Source organism: Typopeltis vanoorti, chromosome 7 (genome assembly GCF_054136105.1).
Source record: "Typopeltis vanoorti isolate ZY-2024b chromosome 7, IOZ_Tvanoo_1.0, whole genome shotgun sequence".
NCBI classification, from domain to species: domain Eukaryota; kingdom Metazoa; phylum Arthropoda; class Arachnida; order Uropygi; family Thelyphonidae; genus Typopeltis; species Typopeltis vanoorti.
Window position 1 is genome coordinate 59,173,723 of NC_143555.1, and position 22,463 is coordinate 59,196,185.

The following is a 22,463-nucleotide window of genomic DNA, read 5'->3' on the forward strand; positions in this document are numbered from 1 at the left end:
AAGCAGGCAAACTGGCCCCTTGAACACACAGGGATACAGCCAAGAATACCTTGAGGCATAGGAGTGACCATTCTATCCTCGTATTTCGGTTACGAAATCCAAGCATGCTTGGAAGGTTGTGGGCCTTAAAGGCCTGTTAAAGCCATTGGGATAGATAGATTTGATGGAATAGATAGTGAGTCATCTACCTCAAGCCTACAAAGATCTCCAGGGTGTACAAAATGAGGGGAAAACTACCAGCACAGAGGAGAAAAGGTCTGCATTCACTCGTAAGTACTTATAATAATATTATAAATATATTTGGTGATCAGAATTGGATATGTCAATGAAAATCAGCACAAATTAATTTAATGATATTTGCCTGAGGAAACTACAACATGCTACAAGATTTCATTAGTCCAGTGATTGATAATTAATTTAAATGTAATTTATAATTGTCAACATGCCACACCGTATACATAAGTGTACTAATACCCTTTATGATTATGCCATAATTAATTATTAATACTTATGTTAATGTACGATCTTTAAAAAATTTTGGAAAGGTATCAATGAGTAAATTTGCTGGGACCAGGCCCTCGGGAAAAAAAAATCAGCTAACGCCTTTTATTTCCCGTATATAGGGAGTAGGCGAGGCGGCTTTTAAAAAAAGAATTCTTCTTACTCTTTAATAATAATATTATAATTTAATTATAAAATTTAACTAATTTTATAATTAATATATCTGATTTATTTCGAAATGTTTAAATTTTGTTACTGAATTTATCAAATTATCAAGTCATTCTTATTACAATTGCTTTTACATTATTTGACACGGTTTAGTACTTTTCTTACAAGTATTGTTACAATTCATATTTACTTTTGTGTGTTGCAGTCTTTTTTTACTATTATGCATTATTCATTTACTTTCATATTATTCGACATTTATTATTTATAATCTTATTGTTTTTCATACTAAAGTTACCTTTACAACACAATTCTATTTGTTTTTATTATAGCTCTGACAAATATTGGAATTTGAATATTATTCAAAAATTACCCATGGATTATTGTTTAAAGACAGGAACTTTAACAAAAGGAGGAGGGGCAAGTACTTCTGCTGATACATCTACTCGTATAATTGGAGAAGATATGGAATTACAAACTGTGGTTTCTTCAAAAGCTAACATTAAAGAACAAGTGTCATCCAAGAACAGGCCAAAACGGAAGTACCATGAAAGTTATTTAAATTATGGATTTACGTGTATTGGCAATACACATGCTCCTGATGCAATGTGTGTTTTATGTAATAAAATACTAGTAAACAGTTCTTTGGCTCCAGCTAAACTTCGAAATGAAACACACTGATTACAAAGGAAAAGATATACATTTTTTAAGAGACGACATGACTCGCTAGAAAAATCTAAACTTCAAATGTCTACAATTTCTACAACTGAAAATGCAACAGAGGCATCTTTACGCATGAGTTACCACATTGCACTTCATGGTGAAGCTCATACAATTGGTAATTGGTGAGATGCTCATTAAGCCTTGTGTGCAAGACATTGTGTCATGCATGTTAAACGAGCAGGTTGCTAAAAAAATAGATGCAGTACAATTATCAAATGATACTGTTCCATGCTGCATCAGAAAGAGCTAATTCATCAACTTAGACTTTGCAGTGAATATTCATTGCAAATGGATGAATCTACAGATGTCGCAGGACTCGCTGTATTACTAGTGTTAGTTCGTTACATATTTGATAAAAGTAATGAAGAAGATTTACTCATTTGCGAATATCTACAAGAAAAAGCTACCGGAGAAGATATATTCAACTGTATTAATAATTATATTACAAAACAGGAAATCGGCTGGGAGAAGTGAATTGATATTTGTACAGATGGTGCTCAAGCAATGGTAGGAAAGATGAAGGGAGTTGTAACACTTATCCTGCAAGTAGCTACAAGAGCCACCAAAAGTCATTGTGTTTTGCATAGACAAGCACTGGTAACAAAAAGAATTCCTACATATTGAAAAACTATTTTGGATGAAGCCATAAAAATGATCAACTATGTAAAATCTCGACCACTTCAATCTAGATTATTTAAACTTTTGTGCGATGAAATGGGTAGTGCACATAACACACTTTTATCATATACTGAAGTGAGATGGCTATCCAGAGGAAAAGCATTATTGAGGCTTTTTGAACTATGTAGTGAGTTAATGGTCTTCTTGACATCACATAATTTAGGACAAAATTTTATTAAATTATTAAGAAATTCTTCATGGTTGATGAGTCTTGCATATCTGGCAGATATTTTTACAAAGTGCAATGAAATTAACTTATCAGTACAAGGAAAGAATATTACAATTTTTAATACAAGAGATAAAATTGCATCTTTTGATAGGAAGTTGCAATTCTGAATTTCTACAGTTGAACAGAATAATTTTGATTGTTTTATCACCTTGCATGAATTTTTGACTGAAATAAATTCTAAAGTAAATGAAGAAGTTTCTAATGTAATTTTAGAACACTTACATAACTTACAATCAACCCTTTTGCAATATTTTCCAAAATCCAGTGAGGAAAATTCCTGGGTTCTGAATCCATTTACAGTGACAGCTAAGCCAGCAGGCTTCAGCGCAAGTGATTATGAAAATCTAATTGACTTAATTAGTGACTCAGATTTAAAACATAAATACAAGGAACTGCCAATAAATGATTTCTGGACAAATTTAACAGAGAGTACCCCAGCGTGTCAAAACTAGTTATTCTTGTTTTACTTCCTTTTACAACGACATATTTATGCGAGGCAGGGTTTTCATATTATGCTGCAACCAAATCAAAGCCCAGGAACAGACTCGACACTACACCAAATATGAGAATTCAACTTTCTAATATTGTGCCTGATCTCAAAAGAATTTGTAATTCAAAGACCCAAAAACATTGGAGTCATTAAGAACTTAATTTGCAATATATATTAATTTGCAGTATATACCCTAATTTATTTTACTATTTTGATGTGTTTTGTTTTTAATAATTAACATTTGACAACAAATGTTTGTTTTCTCTTAACACTTAGATTTACTCATTTATTTTATTTATATTTACCTACCCTACAAAACCAGCACACAGGAGAAAAAGTCTGCATTCACTCGTAAGTACTTATAATATAAATTTGTGGTGATCAGAATAGGATATGGCAATGAAAATCAGCACAAATTAATTTAATGATGGTTTAATTAATTATGAATTAATAAATAATCATCATTTATTAATTAATACATTCAAAATAACCAAGGTGTTCCGTGAAAATTTCAGGATTTGTGAAGTGTTCCGTCGTAGAAAAAGTTTGAGAAACCCTGGACTAAATAATGCTAAGTTGAAATATCCATTTTCCTTAAAGCACCAATGTGTATTTCATTTTATTTATTTATTTATTTATTTTTATTCTGAAAACAAACAACATACCTAGTTTAAGGACACTTTTCTTAAGATATATCTCTCCTAAATCTTCTGATATACCAAATAGTTCAGTAATAATTGATGTATTGCTAGCATAGATAGAAAACTCCAAAGTTGCAGAGAGGCCTTCATCAAGATCCATTGCATGAACCTGATTTAAAGAACAACAACCATGAACAAATTATTCTTTTAGCTAATTTAAAATATTGCAAAACCTCAAATTAAATATCAGAGTAATTTCAAACTAGAAATTTAAAATGACATAAAAAAACAAACAAACAAAGTTCCAATGAACTCTGAAATAAGGAAAATGGACAATGATTAGGTTTATGTTATAAACTCAATCAAATATATGAAGTTTAATTGTTTATTTTTATATCTCCATGGTTGACAGCTTCTACCATAATTCAACTGCTGAGGCCAGAAATTTGGGTCTAATGTTTTCTGGTGTGGAAGGTTATCTGTAATTTTTAAGACATTCCATGCAGTCCAAAAACTCATTGCAGGAAGCCGATATACAATATCTATCATATTTCTTCTTAATTCATTCCATTCATCCACCACTCTAAATATACAAGATATAGTCCTGACTTCCTTGCTAACCATACCTTTACACAACCTCAGATGGCAACCATTGTTTTCCTCTATCACTGTCATGCACAAAAATTTATACAACCATCTTATATAATTTACTTAGTAACATGCATGTTTTAATCATATCCCTCTCTTTTTTGCATATTAACCAAATTTTGTAATCCACAAACGCTAGTGTGAGAAGAGTGAGAGTAGGTGTGAGAGAGCAGCATCAGAGAATAAGGGAGGGAAGAAGGTGAGAGAATAGGAGAGACAGAGGAAGAGAGGAAACTGCAGAAAGACAAGAGCGTATGGAAGCAAGGTATAGAGAGGTGAGAGGGAGAGTGGGAGAAAAAGTAGAGAAAGAGAGAGATTGCAAACAATAAGTCAGAGATGCCAATGAGAGAAGGATGAATGAATCTATTTGGAGTGTCATGTACAGAGATTCAATGATTTGGGGTGTGCAAAATAGAGTGCCAGAGAAATGCTTTCCTGGTGGAATGATAGAGAGTATGGTAATGGCAGTGAAGAGGGGTGAAAGTTTGGGGGAAAATGATAGCAATGGTTGGGACGAATGACCGGAGAGGTCGTATGAATCATGTATCACAAGATTTGAGATTGATACTTGACATAGTGCAGTAAAAATGTGTTAGAGGAAAGACAGTGAGCCTGCTGTCCTAGTATGATAATGTGGAGTGGAAGAGAAGAGCAGTGATGACAAATGAATGTTTGTGAGAATGTGCAGGAAAAGGGGGTCTGGAATATGTACACATGTGGAGTATGTTTGAGGATAGAAGGGAGCTGTATGCCAGAGATGGTTGCATTTGAATGTAGAAGGTTGCAGGCATTTGGAGAGGGTTATTTTCTGGGCAAGTGAGTGTGTCAGGAGAGGGAAACTAGAATTCCACAGGTGGAATGTTGCAGGGATTGCCTCATGGGGGGGGGGGGATAGTGCTTTGAGAAATGAGGGGATGTACACTGTATTACAGAGCCAGGTGGAGTATGGGGGGGGGAAGTAATAATGGCTATAAGAAGGCTGGCAATACACTGGTTTCTCTGTACACAAATGCTAGGAGTATTAGGAATCCCATCCCCCATACTCCACCTGGATCTAATCTATGATTGAGGAGGGAAAATGATAGTGGACAGATACTGTCCACTATCATTTTTCCTCTTACTTGCCATGTAGCAAAAAAACTCCTTGGGATTTTTCTTGGATTGCAATGACAGTTTCCCCTTCATATTCTAATTTTTTTTTCCTTACAATACTAGACACTTTCCTAGCCTGAGCCTTATTTAAAGAAACCGAGTCAATCAATGCCACAAACTCAATTGACTCAGTTTCTTCAAAGGATGTTGGTATCAGTGAAACTTAGTTAACTGAGGAGGATGCACCAGCAGGGATAGAAATCGAAGGGTAGAGCATCTTTTGGCAGGACAGGGAAGGTAAATGTGGTGATGGTGTTACTCATGATAAGAGATGAATTGTGTACTCTCAGGGTGGAGAATCTCAGTGGAAATAACACTGATGGCTTTGAGAGTATATGGTGTGAGATTGATGTTTATAGGACAAGATATTTAGTGGGATGTTGCTATGGACCAGGGAATATAGATGGTGATGAGTAGAAAATATTTAGGCAAATTAGTTAGGCAAGCACAAAGTGAGCAATCATTATGGGGAACTTCAACTATAGTGATATAAAGTATGCAGAGAGAACAGAATGAAGTAATAAGGGAACTGAATTTTGGAATTTGTTGAGGGACAACTGTCTTAGACAGCATGTGGTGGAGGGAACATGAGGATCAAAAGTTCTGGATTTGGTCATATCATCAGAAGATCAGATTGTGACTGAGATGGCATATTTGCCTCTAGATGGTGAGAGTGACCATGTAATCCTGACTTGGAAGATGAATAGGAATAGGGAGGTATCAAAACAGAAGAGAGTTATGTGGAATTATAAGGCAGGTAACTACAGTCAATTTAGAAATCAGCTTGTGAAAGAATATAAAGGAAGAGGGGTTGTTAGTGTATGGAAGATAATTAAGAAAACATTAGAAAGTATTTTTACCTTGGGTATAAATATGTTAAAGATACCAAGTAATTTTAAACCTGGTTTTACTCCATTTCCCAAGTAAGCAAACAGACTAAAAGTCAAGTTTGCACCTGCAATTGATGCAAGTCTAACTGATCCCACAGGTCGTGCAGGACCAGGGCAACTCGTGGCAAAGGTGGAACAAGCTCCGATCACTAATCTTAATATTTACCCTTAATGCCAAAACACATCTCCAAGAAGGGGATGTATGATGTTTTGCATTAAAGGCAAGGGGCCACTACCCAGACCGGTTTCGACCTTTATTGAGGTCTCGTCAGTGGGAGCTAGGCTAGAATTAGAAATACCAAGATTTAGTAGTACAGAGCTTGTAAGTATTTCGCCAAATATGTTAAAGATACCAAGTAATTTTAAACCTGGTTTTACTCCATTTCCCAAGTAAGCAAACAGACTAAAAGTCACCTGTGGGATCAGTTAGACTTGCATCAATTGCAGGCGCAAACTTGACTTTTAGTCTGTTTGCTTACTTGGGAAATGGAGTAAAACCAGGTTTAAAATTACTTGGTATCTTTAACATATTTATACCCAAGGTAAAAATACTTTCTACATTTATATCTCCTCCAGAGATTCTTATTTAATAAGGTTAAAACACCTTATGGTAACTTGTTTTGGCGAAATACTTACAAGCTCTGTACTACTAAATCTTGGTATTTCTAATTCTAGCCTAGCTCCCACTGACGAGACCTCAATAAAGGTCGAAACCGGTCTGGGTAGTGGCCCCTTGCCTTTAATGCAAAACATCATACATCCCCTTCTTGGAGATGTGTTTTGGCATTAAGGGTAAATATTAAGATTAGTGATCGGAGCTTGTTCCACCTTTGCCACGAGTTGCCCTGGTCCTGCACGACCTGTGGGATCAGTTAGACTTGCATCAATTGCAGGCGCAAACTTGACTTTTAGTCTGTTTGCTTACTTGGGAAATGGAGTAAAACCAGGTTTAAAATTACTCGGTATCTTTAACATAAGAAAACATTGTTGACAGCAGTGACAGATTGTATACCTTATGTGAAGAAGATAAAGCAATACAGAACCAAATGAATGACAAAAGGAATAAAAGGGAAATTGCAGAAGCAAAAGAGATTATGGATGGCATATAAGGAGAGTTGTGGAGAACAGTTGCATGAAGAATATAAGGCTTAGGCTAGGAAAGTGTCTAGTATTGTAAGGAAAAAAAAATTTAGAATATGAGGGGGAGACTGTCATTGCAATCCAAGAAAAATCCCAAGGAGGTTTTTGCTACGTGGCGAGTAGGAGGAAAAATGATAGTGGACAGTATCCGTCCACTTTCATTTTTCCTTCTCAATCATTGATTCTTGATCCAGGTAAGAAGTATCTTGCTGGGTGGAGATGGTAATTGGGTGATCAAAGCAGATGACATAGTTGAGATATTTAATGATCACTTTATTAGAGTTTTCTATACAGGGATATAGAAAACTACAGGATTTATTCCTAGAAGGATAATCAGTGGTGAAGTGTTAGACATGAATAAAGACGATGTATTCCAAAGACTGAGTACACTAAAGTCAATAAGGCAAGTGGACCAGATGGGAGTTCACATATTTTAAGAGAATGTGCGATGGTACTGAATGTGCAGTTGACTTGGCTGTTTAATGAAAGTCTTGCAATGGGGCAGGTTCCGAGAGAGAGAGAGAGAGAGAGAGAAAAGGAGGGTAAGATAGTACAATTGTAATTGTCAAAATTTTGGAGAAAATGGTAAGACCTCATATACAGAATTGGGCAGATTAGGGTAATATTATTTATTCAGGCCAGCACGGATTTGTTAAAGGGCATTCTTGTTTTAGTAATCTGGTTACCTTTTACAATAGAGTAACAAGTGCTGTGGATGAGGATAAGGTTTGCACTGTTTTTTTTTTTTTTTTTTTTGCAGGGGGGGGATTTTTCCAAGGCATCTGATAGAGTGCCACATGACAAGTTGATTTTTAAGTTGCATCATATGGGTTTGAATATCATGTTAGTGGACTGGATTGATCATTGATTCTCTGATAGATATCAGAAAGTGGTATATGGAGGAGCAATATCAAAAACCAGGAAGGTTTGGCATATGCAGAGTTTGGAAGATCAACACATTTAAGCTCTTGAAGGGTTATCATATTAACAAGAATTGTTAATTTCCTTATTCTACCATATTTCATATGGCAGAATGAGGGAAAGGAAAAAGGACAAGAGTCCATTCCTGGAAGTTGTAAAAGTAAATATAAGTAAAGGATATGTAAAAAGATAAGAAGCAAGTTTTTTGTATGGAGATTCACAATTTCTTATCTTCTCCTAAAGACAAACTTTCAGCACTGATGCCACTTGGTGTACCAAATACCAATGTCATGCAATGTGTCTACTACAGACAAACAGGAAAATCAGTCAATAAATGTATTTCCAAACATCAAGACCAGATCTGTGCATTTTGATAAGATGAATGTGTTCTTGAATTCCATACTGCTCCCCCATATATAACTCTCTGATAACTATCAGAGAATTGTATATGGGGGAAGCAGTATCAGGAACTAGGAAGGTTAAGTCATGCAGACTGCAGAGTGTGGAAGACAGAAGGCAAAGAGGGGATGGAGGGGGGGGGAATATGATGAACACATTTACGCTCTTGAAGGGTTATTATCATATTAACACTGAGAAGATTTTCCATATAGCAGAATGAGGGAAAGGAAGAAGAACAAGAGGCTATCCCTGGAAGTTGTAAAAGGAGGTGATGAGTAAAAGAGTAAAAAGCAAGTTTTTTGCATGGAGAGTGATAGGAACATGGAATGCATTACCTGAGAGGGTGCTGACTGCAGATGATTTTAAGAAGTGATATGATAGACTTTGTGTTCGCTAGAGTTGACCTCAGGCAATGAGTCTTGTTACTCCATGGGAGTAAGGAAAATAATAATAATAAACTACTACTTCCAAGATATGAGCATCCTATAATTTATTACCTCTATCTTGGGGTTTCCTTTATGTAAAAGAAGTCTGATACTTCTGTCTTGCTTCTATTCATCCTTTGGAACCTTCCCAGAATCCAGACTTAGCCTGGTCAGAGGGTATTTCATTCCCTTGCATGTTCTCATAGCACAAGAACAGATATCCAATACAATCCCACGGCCGTATTCACATTGAGAATGGGCAACATTTAAGGTACCTCCAATTTTTCTATCTCTATTCTCACATCAGTCCCTATAAAAGGAAGCAGTCCCTGTAAGGATGAAGCTGTGTCAGTTGTTAAGATCTTGGAGAAAGTAGTGAAGGACCATATACAGCATTGGGCAGATGAGGATAATGTTATCTGTGAGACTCAACGTGGATTTGTGAAAGGGCGCTCTTGTTTTAGCAATATGCTAACCTTTTATAATAAAGTTACAAGAACGTTAGACGAGGCAAAGGCATATACTGCAATTTTCTTAGACTTAGCGAAGGCATTTGACAGGGTGCCACATGATAAGCTGATATTTAAGTTGCAGTACATGAGTCTGGATGTCAGATTGGTCAACTGGATTCAGGATTGGCTGTCTGATAGGTAACAGAGAGTTGTGTATGGTGGAGCAGTTTCAAGGAGGCAGAGGGTTACAAGTGGAGCCCCACAGGACTTATAGGTCCAGTACTAGGACCTATATTGTTTAACCTTTATATCAGTGACATTGCCAGTGAATTGCAAGGGGATATTCAGTTGTTTGCAGATGATGCAAAGCTGGGAAGGATTATTAGTAATAGTGCAGATGCGGTAGCCCTGCAAGAGGATTTGAATAAGCTAGATAAATGGGCAAATGAATGGGGATGTCAGTTTAATGCATCAAAATGTAAGGTCTTGCGGTGGTTGAACCATGGGAAACATCGATGGGATGCTATATACTCTATGGGAGGAGTTATACTGGAGGAAGTAGGGGAGACAAGAGATCTGGGGTTGATGATTGATAGAAACATGATTGATGGGGTTGATAGAAACCTGAAATTTAGGGGACATATTGCAAAGGTGGTGAAGGTAACACAGAGGATTGCTGCAATTAAGAGAAGGACACTGACCTGCAGAGATAAAAGGGTTATCATTCCATTGTATAAGTCTCTGATCAGACCACACTTAGACTATTGTTCTCAGATTTGGTCCCAAGGATTTGAAAGGGATAAATTAACTGTGGAAAGGGTACAAAGAAGGTTTCAGGACTGTACAATTTTGGTTATGAGGATCAGCTGAGGGAATGTGGACTGCAGAGTTTGGTGGATAGAAGAAGGAGAGGTGATATGATTGAGACTTTTAAACTGTTGAGAGGTGGTTACAGGGTTGACACTGGGGAGTTCTTTTGCTTGGTTGAACAGCAGGAAGGAGTGATGACAAGAGGCCATCTCTGGAAGTTACGAAAGGAAACTGTGAGCAGGAGGGTGAGGAGTGGTTTCTTTGCATGGAGGGTGGTTGAACCATGGAATGCATTGCCTGATGGAGTGGTGAGAGCGAGAACAGTCAATGAGTTTAAGGCATAGTATGATAGACTTTGTGTTTCTTAGGGGGGGAACCTCCCCCCCCCCCTCGATGAGTCTTGACAGACTTTATGTTCTTAGGAAGGACCTCCCACGATGAGTCTTTTGACTCCATGGAGGCCTGAATAATAATAATAATAATAATCCAATTATCTCTAATTGGACAACACAGTTAAACAAAATGATCACTCAGCAATTAAATCGTTTCTTCTATTGCTGTCACCCTCCTACCATCTGTATTCATTAATATTACCTTTCCATAATCATTCTTCCTTTTATTCATCACAAAGCAAATGTTCTCTTTGTGATTACCTTTGTCTTGTTTGGCTAATTTCTTCTTATAATTTGATTTTGCTTTCCTTATCATGCTAGTTATTGTTCTTGCATGTTCAGGAACTTGCTAATTAAATTTCTCTTTATGTTTTCTCCATCTCATTTTCTTTCATGATATTGCTTCTTTAAAACACCCATTGACCATTTTTGATGGTAACATCTTTCCCTTGTAGTTCCTTATGCCATAGCACTCTAGGTTTGTAATAATCAACTCTAACTATAGAATAATACATATGCCACAGTAAATAACTTTTTACTATGTAAATATTTCATCTTATGTATCATAACACATCATCAGTACAACTAATGAACAACAATAGGAATTGAATTCAAAAAAACAAAAAAAAGCAGTGCACATGCTTAAATTGGAATCTCTTTACGTATACAGTCATTTTTATATAAGTTTTTTTAATCCATGTTCATGGATTAAAAACTCATGCGCTGAAATTAAAATCACTTAAAGTAAATTAAAATACAGCAGATAAATTATTGAATACAACCGAGGATAACAATTTCCCTCACTTTTGGAACAGTGAGACAGTCATTTCGATTAAGATTAGGTCTATGAAGTAAGGCTTCAGCACTTCCTTTATATAACCATTCATGTTTATATGTGGATCTATGTAGTAACTTGGTATTGTGCCATTGGATCCTGTGGTTAGCATATTTGATTCCATGTAGTGCAAGGCCAGATTTGTGACATTTGATAAGGCCAGGGGCGTGCCAGTAGTGTCCGGCGCCTGTGTGCAAAACTTTAGTTGGTGCCCCTATACCCCTCCCCCCAATAAAAAAACATTTTATAAAAACGTTATTTTTAATATTTGATGCCAATAAAGTGAGTATTTCATTTTGAATTTTATCTCTTAAATAGGAGGGCATACTTTTAAAGTCAGGATCATTAGCTACACGTCGAGTGTGTTCCGATATAAAAGGATCAAACTTTTCTAACATCTCAATGCATTTTAAAAAATTGCCATTGTTGTGATCGTAAAGTTTACTGCTTTTACCACGAAGAACTAGATTTTATTAGCCTAAAAACTGTACTACAAAAATTATTCTTTTTATTATAACTTCATACAAATGTTTCCTTTGATTATCTAAAACTGTTTGCTGCAAATTATCAATACAAGTTTTATTTTTTAAGGATGTAATTAATTCTGTCCATTTCTTGTAATTGTTCAAATGATTTAAATTTTTCTCATGATGATTCAGGTACATTGCAAGATGTTGCCTATATTCTGCTGATAACAGCAGAATATAGAATAAAGTTAAAAACTGCAGCAGATTTTCTTATATATGTTTAGAGCAAATGCGAGTGTGAACAAGATTAAACAAATTCAAATGCGCATCACTCACGTAAGTTCAAGTTTTTATTTGTTTATGCTAAACTACTTGTTAGAACTAGGATCAGAATAAAATAACATCTTAAGGAATAATAACAAATAAGTGATTATAAATAATTTGTTTAAGACACATCTATAAAATATAATTAAAATTTAAACAAAAATGTAATTTATTTTGATATAATTAATGAATAATATTTTTTTTAAGTATTTCCTCCTCGCCTGAAATCTTTGGCACCTTTACTATCCTGGCGCTTGTGTGCGTTGCACACATTGCACATATTGCCATGCCCCTGGATAAGGCAGAAGTGGTCTTGAAGTTCAGAGATATGTTTATTTATAGATCTTTCTGTTTGTCCATAGTAAGACAAGTTACACAAACATGGTACTCGGTATATGCCACAGAGAATCATTGGTAAGAGTTTGCAGAAGGTAGAAAGTTGTGAATTTGGTTGATGGGTTTGTAGGTAGCAATGAGTTGATATTATTATTATTATTATTCAGGCCTCCATGGAGTCAAAAGACTCATCGTGGGAGGTCCTTCCTAAGAAACACAAAGTCTATCAAGACTCATCGAGGGGAGGTCCCCCCTCCCCAAGAAACACAAAGTCTATCATACCACTTCTTAAACTCATTGACCGTTCTTGCTCTCACCACTCCATCAGGCAATGCATTCCATGGTTCAACCACCCTCCATGCAAAGAAACCACTCCTCACAAGAAATCACTCCTCATAAACTCATTTCTACAAAATATTTTCTCATAATTTTTGCCACATGTTCAGAGATGCCTTTAATATATGGAATGGGAGTCCTATGAGCTGCTTCTTGTCTGAGTTGATTTGTAGGAGATTGGTTAATTATTTTTTGGGTTGTTATTGGATTATATCCATTTAGTAAGGCTGTGTCTTTAATAATTTCCAATTCTTGTTTTAGGGATTCTTCAGAAGAACAAATCTTGTGTGCTCTGGATACAAAAGATTGTGTAATGCTATATATAAGCAACAGGAAGGATCAGCAATGGGCTTGCCCTTATCACCCAACTTAGCTAACTTTTTTCTTGAACACCTAGAAGAAATAATTTTCACTCTTACCCAAAACCAACAATGTGGCTATGCTATGTCAGCAACATCATTGCAGTTTGGAGTCACATAGAACTTGAACTCTACAAAAAATCAACACCCTGTATCTTAGTATCAAGTTCACACCACAAAAGGAACCATCTACAGGTATTTCCTTTTTTGATGTACACATCAAAAGCAAACAAAATAGACCATTTCCGCTTCTGTCTACCAAAAGCCAACTTTTTCAGGTTGTTATATCTATAATACATGAGCTCACCATCCATCTAAAAAAAAAACATGACATCATAAAATCTTTAGTATCCATCTCTCTCTCTCTCTGCCCTCCATCGAGAAAGTCCTACATAACAGTTACTCACCACTGAGAATTTGCTGATGCATGCATCTTCTTTTGCACTTCTTTTTAGACACATTCAGTTTCTACTCCTATCAGAACAACCTCTTTTATGAACCATGTTTCACTGATTCTAACAATCTTTGATACCCTGAGAGCTATTGATGACACCAGTTGATTCCCTTAATTCCTGATACTTGTGGTAATTATACAGAGAGATGCTTCGGTGCATTATCGCTATTCCAATATCTCTTTATTATTATTCCATCAAAATTCCGCTTGACTCCGTAGCATACATTCTCCCCTTTTCCAAGTGTCTATCCTCACAATTCATCATCCCTGCTACCATCTCCCCATCCTGGTAACTCTAGTTTCCCTGCTATCCTCTCACTTGTCCAGAGAACAGAAATCTCTCTAGATGTCTGCACCTGTTCATGTTCAAATGCAGCCACTCTCTTTTATCACACTCCAGGAATCTATATAATCCAGACCTCTCTTCTGACAAATTCTTTTTATCATATCATGTTGTTCATTATTAGTGCTCTTCTCCTAAACTAGGCTTTCTCATATCACATTTCTGATGCATAATTTCTAATTAATCTCAGATCTCTCACCTGCTGATTCAGGCTACATTTTAAGTTATTCATACCCACTATTACTATATCTCATCACATCTACACTTTCATTGTGTTTATCAATCATAATCTGTATCATTCCTCCAGATAAGCATTTCTCTAGTATTCTATTTTGCACATTACAAATCACACTTCTCCATACATCATACCTGTCACACATCCATCCATTCCTTACTCATCTGTGACCCCCCCCCCCCATGACTCTCTTCTTCTTTGTCCTCTCACTCAGTCAGTCAAAAAAAATATCTAGTGGTGGGTAACCTAGATGATAAATAACCACAATATGGAATTGTGCATATGAGAATTGAAGAAATATGATTTATAAGTTTAGAAATAGATGCATGAGAAGTGATGATATGATAGGGACATTACAATTTGATAAACGAATCTTTTTAGTATAGACAGATGTGAGAATTTGTAGCATGTAGTTGTGAGGGAGAAGTCAGAGTCATTCCTGAAAGCTGATTTAGGGTATGGTTAGGAAGGATGTGAGGTCCACATTCTCATATTGTAAAGTAGGTGCGTATTCAGCAAATGTTTGCAAGAAGACACACATAGATATGTAGGCACTGGGTAACATAGAAGTGTCCCCCTCTTTTCTGCCTATCAATTAAACTTTGTACAAACCTTCAACCTATCCTCATAGGGAGCATTCCACAGACGTGCCACCAGCTTAGTCACTCATCACTGAATCTTCTTCTCTACCACCTTATGGACCCTAAGAAATCCATGTGACAAAAAAAAAAAAAAAAACCTGTCAAAAGTGGGATTTAAACCCACACCTGAAATATTACCTGAATGCCCCTTCCTTTTTTAACAGGAGGTAATAAGCTTTGATTCTAGGATTAGTCTTTACTAGAAAAAATTTAGTTACCCAAGATAGAATATAATGCAAATGTAAGAAACTTGAAGTACCCATACTGGCAATTAATCAACATTCTGAGATGATAATAGTTAAATGATATTTCTCCAATTAAATCATTAATAACTTACCTGAAGTATGGTTGTCCCTACAGTAGTATTTTCATGAACAGTAGCTTTATATTCTGCGGCAGCAAACTGTGGAGCATTGTCATTAACATCGGTAACAGTAACACGTACAGTAGCATATCCCAAGCGGCCTCCTCCATCAGCAGCTATCACAGGTATTTCATACAGATGTCGTTTCTCTCTATCTAAGATGACTCTAGCATATAAAGTACCTGTGATATAATGAATTGTGCTATTACTAAGAAAGTTTAATAAGTGAATTTACAACAATATATGCGCACTGCTGTTATATGTGAACTATTCATTAGCATGTTCTGCTCATATTAGTAAAGAATTTAGAAGAGCTATAGTATTTAGCAGATTATCAGAGAAATTTATTAATATTACTAGAGGATAATAAAAACCATAACCAATTAAGCAACATTCTTAATCAAGGTGTTGGGTGACATCATTTAGTGACACAACACAGAAGAATGGATAATAATTTTATTTTCAGGAGCAGAAATCTGATTTTATTTCCTTCTCTCTCTCTCTTCCCTCCTTCTAATATATGACATTAACAATATTCTTCGAGAATGTGATAGTACTTCATGGGATATTCCATTTAAGGGTGAATAACATCCTTTGAAAATGTGATGATATGCCAGTGGGGGATTCCATGGCAAATTGTTGGACCAAACCTAATAAAAATATGTCTGGAGGATTCATAATCCATCTAACACATAATTTTGATGCTAACCAATCCATTAGTTTGTACTCAGAGAGAGAGAGAGAGAGAGAGAGTCTGAATCAATATAGGAGGGGGAAATGCTGAAGTCACTGAAAACAAAGTGATGAGGAACCATGGCAGACATCTCTGATTATTATTAATATATGGTATCCATCTCCATGGAGTCAGGAGGCTCATTGTGGGAGACCCGAACTAACCATCACACACATAAAACCTATATACTTCTTAAATTCATTCACTGTCAGGAAACTCGCAACTAATTCTTGCGATCCAGTCTACTCATTCACCTTTATTGCAAAAAATCTGGTCCACACATCCCTACTAACCACACTCTCACAGAACTTCCATGGATTGCACCTAGTTCATTGACTACTTGTCATATATTGAAGAATTTCCTTTCCATCAATTTTATGAATCCCATTTAATTTCTTAAAAGTTTCTATCATGTCCCCTCTTTTCTGCCTATCAATTAAACTTTGTAACCAACAAACCTTTAACCTATACGCATAGGGAGCATTCCACAGACATGTCACCAGCTTAGTCACTCATCAGTGAATCTTCTTCTTTACCACCTTATGGACCCTAAGAAATCCATATGACCAAAAAAAAAAAAAAAAACTGTCAAAAGTGGGATTCGAACCCACACCTGAAGTATTTTCAGGATACTTCAGGTGCAAACTTTGTTTGCTTACACTTGGATAAAGGATTAAACCAAGTATATAATTTCTTGGTATCTTTAATTTACTTGCTAGTGTGTTCTTCAATAGCAAAGCAATCTTATGAGCTACTTTAGACAGTGAGTTAACTCACTGTCTACCCTTAACCTCTAGCTTTATTTATTTCCTGGAGTAGAGTGTCATTGATGTGATACACAGCTATTTATCCCAAAATGCATAACTTTACATTTCTCTTCATTAAACTGACACCCATTATCTTTTGTCCATACTGACAGCCTATTTAAATTTACCTACAAGCTCTTCATGTCACTCTAAATAACTATTACTCTACCTAATTTCCCATCATCAGCCACTGAATATTACGTTTCATGTTATTTCCTATATCATTTATGTACAAATTAAAAGGTAGTGGTCCCAGCAATGAACCTTTCGACCACACTAGTCACCTTTTCTTGCCTTGATTCTGCCTCTCCATACAAAACTTACTGATATTTGTTCAGCAGCCACTCCCTTATCCACACAATCAATGTCATATCCAATCCCATTTATTCTAATTTGAATAACAGAGTTCCATGTGGTAATTTGTCAAATACCTGTACTTCCTTCAATTCTAACTGCTGACTTACAACTCAAATAATAGTATCAAGTATTGTATAAATAGTATATATATAATGCCCCATTAAAAAAATAGTATTAATGGGGCATTATATCAAGCAATATAATATAAATAATATTGCTTGATATAATGCCCCATTGACACCATATAACTGTAGTGTATTGAATAGCTTCTCTCTTGGTACCTTGTTTTATGCCTTTTCCAAATCAACAAAAACTTAAATACAGATCATTGTTATATTCCCAAGCTTTCTCGACTATTTCTCGTAAAGTGAAGATCTGATCCTGACAGCCTGTATTTGGCCTGAATCCAGCTTGTTCTTCACCCACCTTTTCTTCCACAATTCTTCTCAACCGTTTCTCAAGTATACTTGCATAGATCTTGCCAGGAACACTCAGTAGGGAAATACCTCGATAATTCTCACATTGAGTTTTATTTCCCTTTTTATATATGGGCACTCTTAGAGCTCTACTCCAATCATCGGGAATTCGTCCCTCTGTCCAGGCTTTCTGAACTATGCAGTGCAGCCACTGTAAGACTTTTATACCACTATACTTCAGCATTTCAGGTCGAATATCATCTACTCCTGCTGCCTTTCCACATTTCAAGCCTTTGATGGCTTTTTCTATTTCAAGTATGGATATGTATTCTTGAGTGCATGCCTGGTCAGTGTTTTTTACCACTGTATTGTCATCATTGTTTGTTTCATTTAGCAGTTTTTTGAAGTAATTACTCCATACTTCAAGGATATCTTTTTCTCCCATTTTCATGTCACCTTTATCATCTCTAACTCCTTTTACAGCATTCTTTCCTCCATTCCTAAGCTTCTTCAACAACCTCCAATATATTTTGCCACCTTCATGATATTTATTTTCTATATTCTTGACAAAGTCCTCCCATGACTTTCTTTTGGCTAGTTTTACACACTGTTTAGCATTCTTGCATTTGTCTCTGTATTCTCTAAGAGCACGAGCTGACTTATTTGCCAGAAACATTTGATATGCTTTCTTCTTTTCCTTCACTGCCTCTTTAACTTTCTGTGTCCACCATGGAGTTCTAATTTTTCTATCCTTGCAGACAACTTCACCACATGCCTCTCTAGCTGAATCGATCAGGGCTTCCTTCAAGGCTTGCCACTGAATCCCCAAGGTTTGATTCCTGTTCTCAAACTCTCATTTTTTCTTCAATAATCTTTGTGTATTTTAGTCTACAGTTCAGATCTAAGAGCTGCTCAACTTTTATTCACTTTAAAACTTTCTTACATGTTATTCTTTTCAATGTGAAATTCAATTTTATCCTGCTCAAGACTAAATAGTGATCACTTCCAATTTCAAATTCTCTGTACACTCTCGTGTCCTGCACCAGGGAGAAAACATCACTATCAACAATAACATAGTCAATGAGACTTTTCTTATTCCTTGCCTCTTCTCTCCATGTGAATTTGTGCACATTTTTACATTGGAACATGGTGTTAGTAATAACCAGTCCATGTCCTGAGCAGAAATCCAACAGATATTTGCCATTATTATTAGCTTTGCTCTTTTCTCCAAATTTTCCCAAAATATTTTTGTATGTCTCACAATCATTTCCTACTCTACTATTTAGATCCCCAACAAGTACCAACTTTTCCTTTTTCATTGTGTCAGTTGCTTTTTCTAAAGCTTCAAAAAATTCCTCCACTTCTACCTTAGTAGAACCTTCTGTGGGACCATAGGCACAAATAAGTCTCATTGTCCAGTTCCCCATTTTCATATTTGCCCACATTACTCTACTTGAGACTGACTGCCATTCAAGAAGATTAGCCTCATATTTTGTGTTGAATACTATGGCTACTCCTTCTTCTCCTTGATTATCATTGCCTGAATATAACATTTTGTATTTATTGCTCAGAAAGATCTCACCAGTTTTTGCCTTTTTTGTTTTAGTCACCCCTATTATGTCGATCTGGTACTTATCTAATTCCTCAGCTAGCTCCATTTCTTTGCCATTCAGGCTTCTTATGTTGATAGTACCGATCTTTAACTCTGGTGATGTTGAGTTGGGGTGTGTTTTCAAATTTGATATTGTGAAGAAGAAAAGTGTCAAAGGGAGAACTGTGTGTGTGCTGCTTCGTTTTGACAATTATAAGTTAAGTAGACGAGCAATGACAATGAATGATGTGATTGCAAGAATGTGCAAAAAAAGAGCTCTGGAATTGGTTGATGTCTGGAGTGTATTTGAAGGCAAAAGACAACTCTATGCAAGAGATGGGTTGCATCTGAACATGGAAAGTCATAAGCGATTGAAGAAGTTACTGTTTTCTGAACAAGTTGAAGAAATTGGGCAGGGAAACTAAAATTGAAAAGGTTGAGTGTAAGAGGGAGAATATACAACTTATGCAGTGATTGTATATTTGTTGATCCTTATTCATGGAATAAATTGTAGAATAGTGGATAAAAATCGTATGGGAGTACTGAAATTAGTGATGTATATCAGTTCTAATGCTGGTACAAGAACTAAAAGGAATATTTCTGTATAGTAATCCAAGAAGCATTTGAAATAAGAGGGAAGAATTTTTGGCATTAGTCAGTGCAATCTCACCAAAAGTTGTAGGCATTAGTGAAACTTGGCTGTTAGCAGAAGATGTGGTTACTGGAATTGAATGTAATGGGTACAGTATTTTCAGGGAGGATAGAGAAGATAGAATGGGGGAGAGGAGTACTGTTGATGATAGCCGATGAGTTGCAGCCAAAGAAAGTAGTATGTCAAGAGGATAGCCATATGAATGATAGTTCATTTGAGGTGGTCTGGTGTGAAATAGTGACCAACGCAACCAAATATACAGTTGGTTGCTGCTATAGGCCAGGGGATACAGGGGGTGATATTGAATTCGTGCATCAGCAAATTAGTGCAATGAGTGCAGGGTTAGTGATTATTATGGGGGATTTTAATTATGGTGATATCAACTGGAAGGAGGAAATATCAGTGGCAAAAAGGAAATGGAATTCATATATCTTCTAAGAGATAATTATTTGAAACAGCACATAACTGAAGGGACACATGGTGTGAGAGTGTTGGACCTGGTCATTGGTTGAGAGGACATATGCATAAGTAAGGTGTTCTCGTTACCTCCAATTGGTGAGAGCAATCATGATGTGGATTTCTCTCTTAAGAAGGGGTATATATATGGAACTACAGGTTAGGCAATTATAACAAGCTTCGGAGTGAGCTTACAGCCATCCCATGGCAGAACATATTGCAGGGGAAAGATGTTAGCAGTCCATGGGATAAAATCAGTGGGTATCTGAGGAAGGCAATATCAGAATGTATCCCCATGGTCAGGAAGACAAACAAGGTAGGTGTTAGATAGATGAGTAGTAGTAGTATCAAGTTCAATCTGCAAAGAAAGAAAATGTTATGAAGAATTTACAAGGAGAAAGGCAATCAGTACACCCATGAGCAGTACGAGGCTCAAACTAGGAAGGTTACCAGCTTAGTAAGAAAAGCTAAATCAGATTATGAGAAGACCTTGGTCAAGGATATTAAGAGTAATCCCAAAGAGTTTTCTGCTATGTGGCAAGTAAAAGGAAGAATGACTTTGGAAGGATAATTTTAGTGGATGCTGATGGTATTGAGGTGACAAATTCAGATGTAATAGTAGAATTACTGAGTGATCACTTTTCAAAAGTGTATCGCCCAAGTGAGGATATCTCTGTACCTGTAGCAATAGATAATGCAAGTATTGAAGATAAAAAATCAGAGATACTTAATATTGCAAAATTTAAATGCAAACATTGCTGGAGATTTAGATGGAATATCAGCTCGGGTGTTGCGTGAATGTGCAAAGGAATTGTCAATGTCTCTTAATTGGTTATTTAGCTTAAGTTTGAAGTCTATGCTCCTTTGCATAAAGGTGGCTCTAAATAATAGAGGGTGCTCATGAGTCAAGCACAGTGACATGTATAAGAAGAGCTCCTGATTGGGATAAGTTTTCTAGGAAAAATTAAATATATATGCGTAATTGTTTGAGTAAGAGAGGCTGTAAACGTTGTGCGCTACCGGTTTTATTAGTGTGGGGGATTTTTTTCCCCAAAACTTAATTACGAAATCGTTATTATTAGACAGTAACCTGCAAAAAATGGCGGCGGCATTGTCATTCCATGACTTTAATTTAGATTTCAGTCATTTCGTTAAGTGTGAAGTCTGTTATATGTATTCTTTCGATTACATAAATGATTTGTGGATATTTGGTGAGGATGGAAGGAGGGTGTGTGCAAAATGTGACCTGAACGAGGAATTGATGAATGCAAATATGAAATCGATGACAGGAAGTGTTAGTAGCAAAATTGTTGCGGGGGAAAATGAGCACATTTGAAAGAGAAGGTTGGTGAGAAAGAGAGGCGAAAAAATGTCAAAAAATTAGTAAAAAAGAAAAAGAGCGATTTGAAAACTGTAACGGATCTTAAAAGGGACGAAAGTGAGGTGAGAGTGGCAGAAGGAAACGAAATTGAGAGAACAAATGGAACTAGAAAGTGAAAAAAATCGAAAGAATGGATGATAGCGAAAAAAGAATGAACGATAGTGAACGTTCAACGCATGTTGGACTGAAAATACAGAAACAAAGATGAATGAGTGTGAAAATAGGAAGAATGATAGCGAAAGTAGGATGCATGTTGGACCGAAAGTATGGAAACAAAGATGGATGAATGAGACTGAAAGTGAGAAGAGGAGATCTAGAGTTAGAAAGATTGAATGATAGAGAGAATGTGTCGTGTGATTCAGAAGTTGAAATGGATTGGATGAGGCAAGAAATGAAATGGATGCGGAATGAAATTAAGAAAATTCGGGTTAAAAACTATTAAAATAAATAATGATGGCATGAAAGAGTTAACGAAAGATGAGTGAGTGGCGTTGTATGGTGACTCCATTATTAAAGGTGTGCTGAAGGATAAAATGCGCAAGGTATGTTTTCCAGGTGCTAAAATGAGTAAAGTGATTGAGGCATTGGATATGAGGCAGGAGCGAGCAAAAGAGTTAATAGTATTAATAGGTATGAATGATTTGAGAGAGGACAAAGAGTGTGTCAGAATGGATATCAGGAGGCTGCTTAGAAGGATAAAAGAGAATAGTGTGACAGGAAG

The 22,463-nt window shown here is 36.2% G+C and overlaps 1 protein-coding gene across 1 annotated transcript in view; it reads right to left on the minus strand.

Moving 5' to 3' along the window:
• Window positions 1-22,463, minus strand: part of LOC150104706 (fat-like cadherin-related tumor suppressor homolog) — a 573,066-nt gene that overhangs the window by 371,030 nt on the left and 179,573 nt on the right. Inside the window, exons 11-12 of the mRNA XM_090395611.1 lie at window positions 15,324-15,532; window positions 3,452-3,596 (exon numbers count right to left, since the gene is read on the minus strand). Coding sequence (XP_090251737.1) covers window positions 3,452-3,596; window positions 15,324-15,532 — 354 coding nt within the window. The remainder of the gene's footprint in view (window positions 1-3,451; window positions 3,597-15,323; window positions 15,533-22,463) is intronic.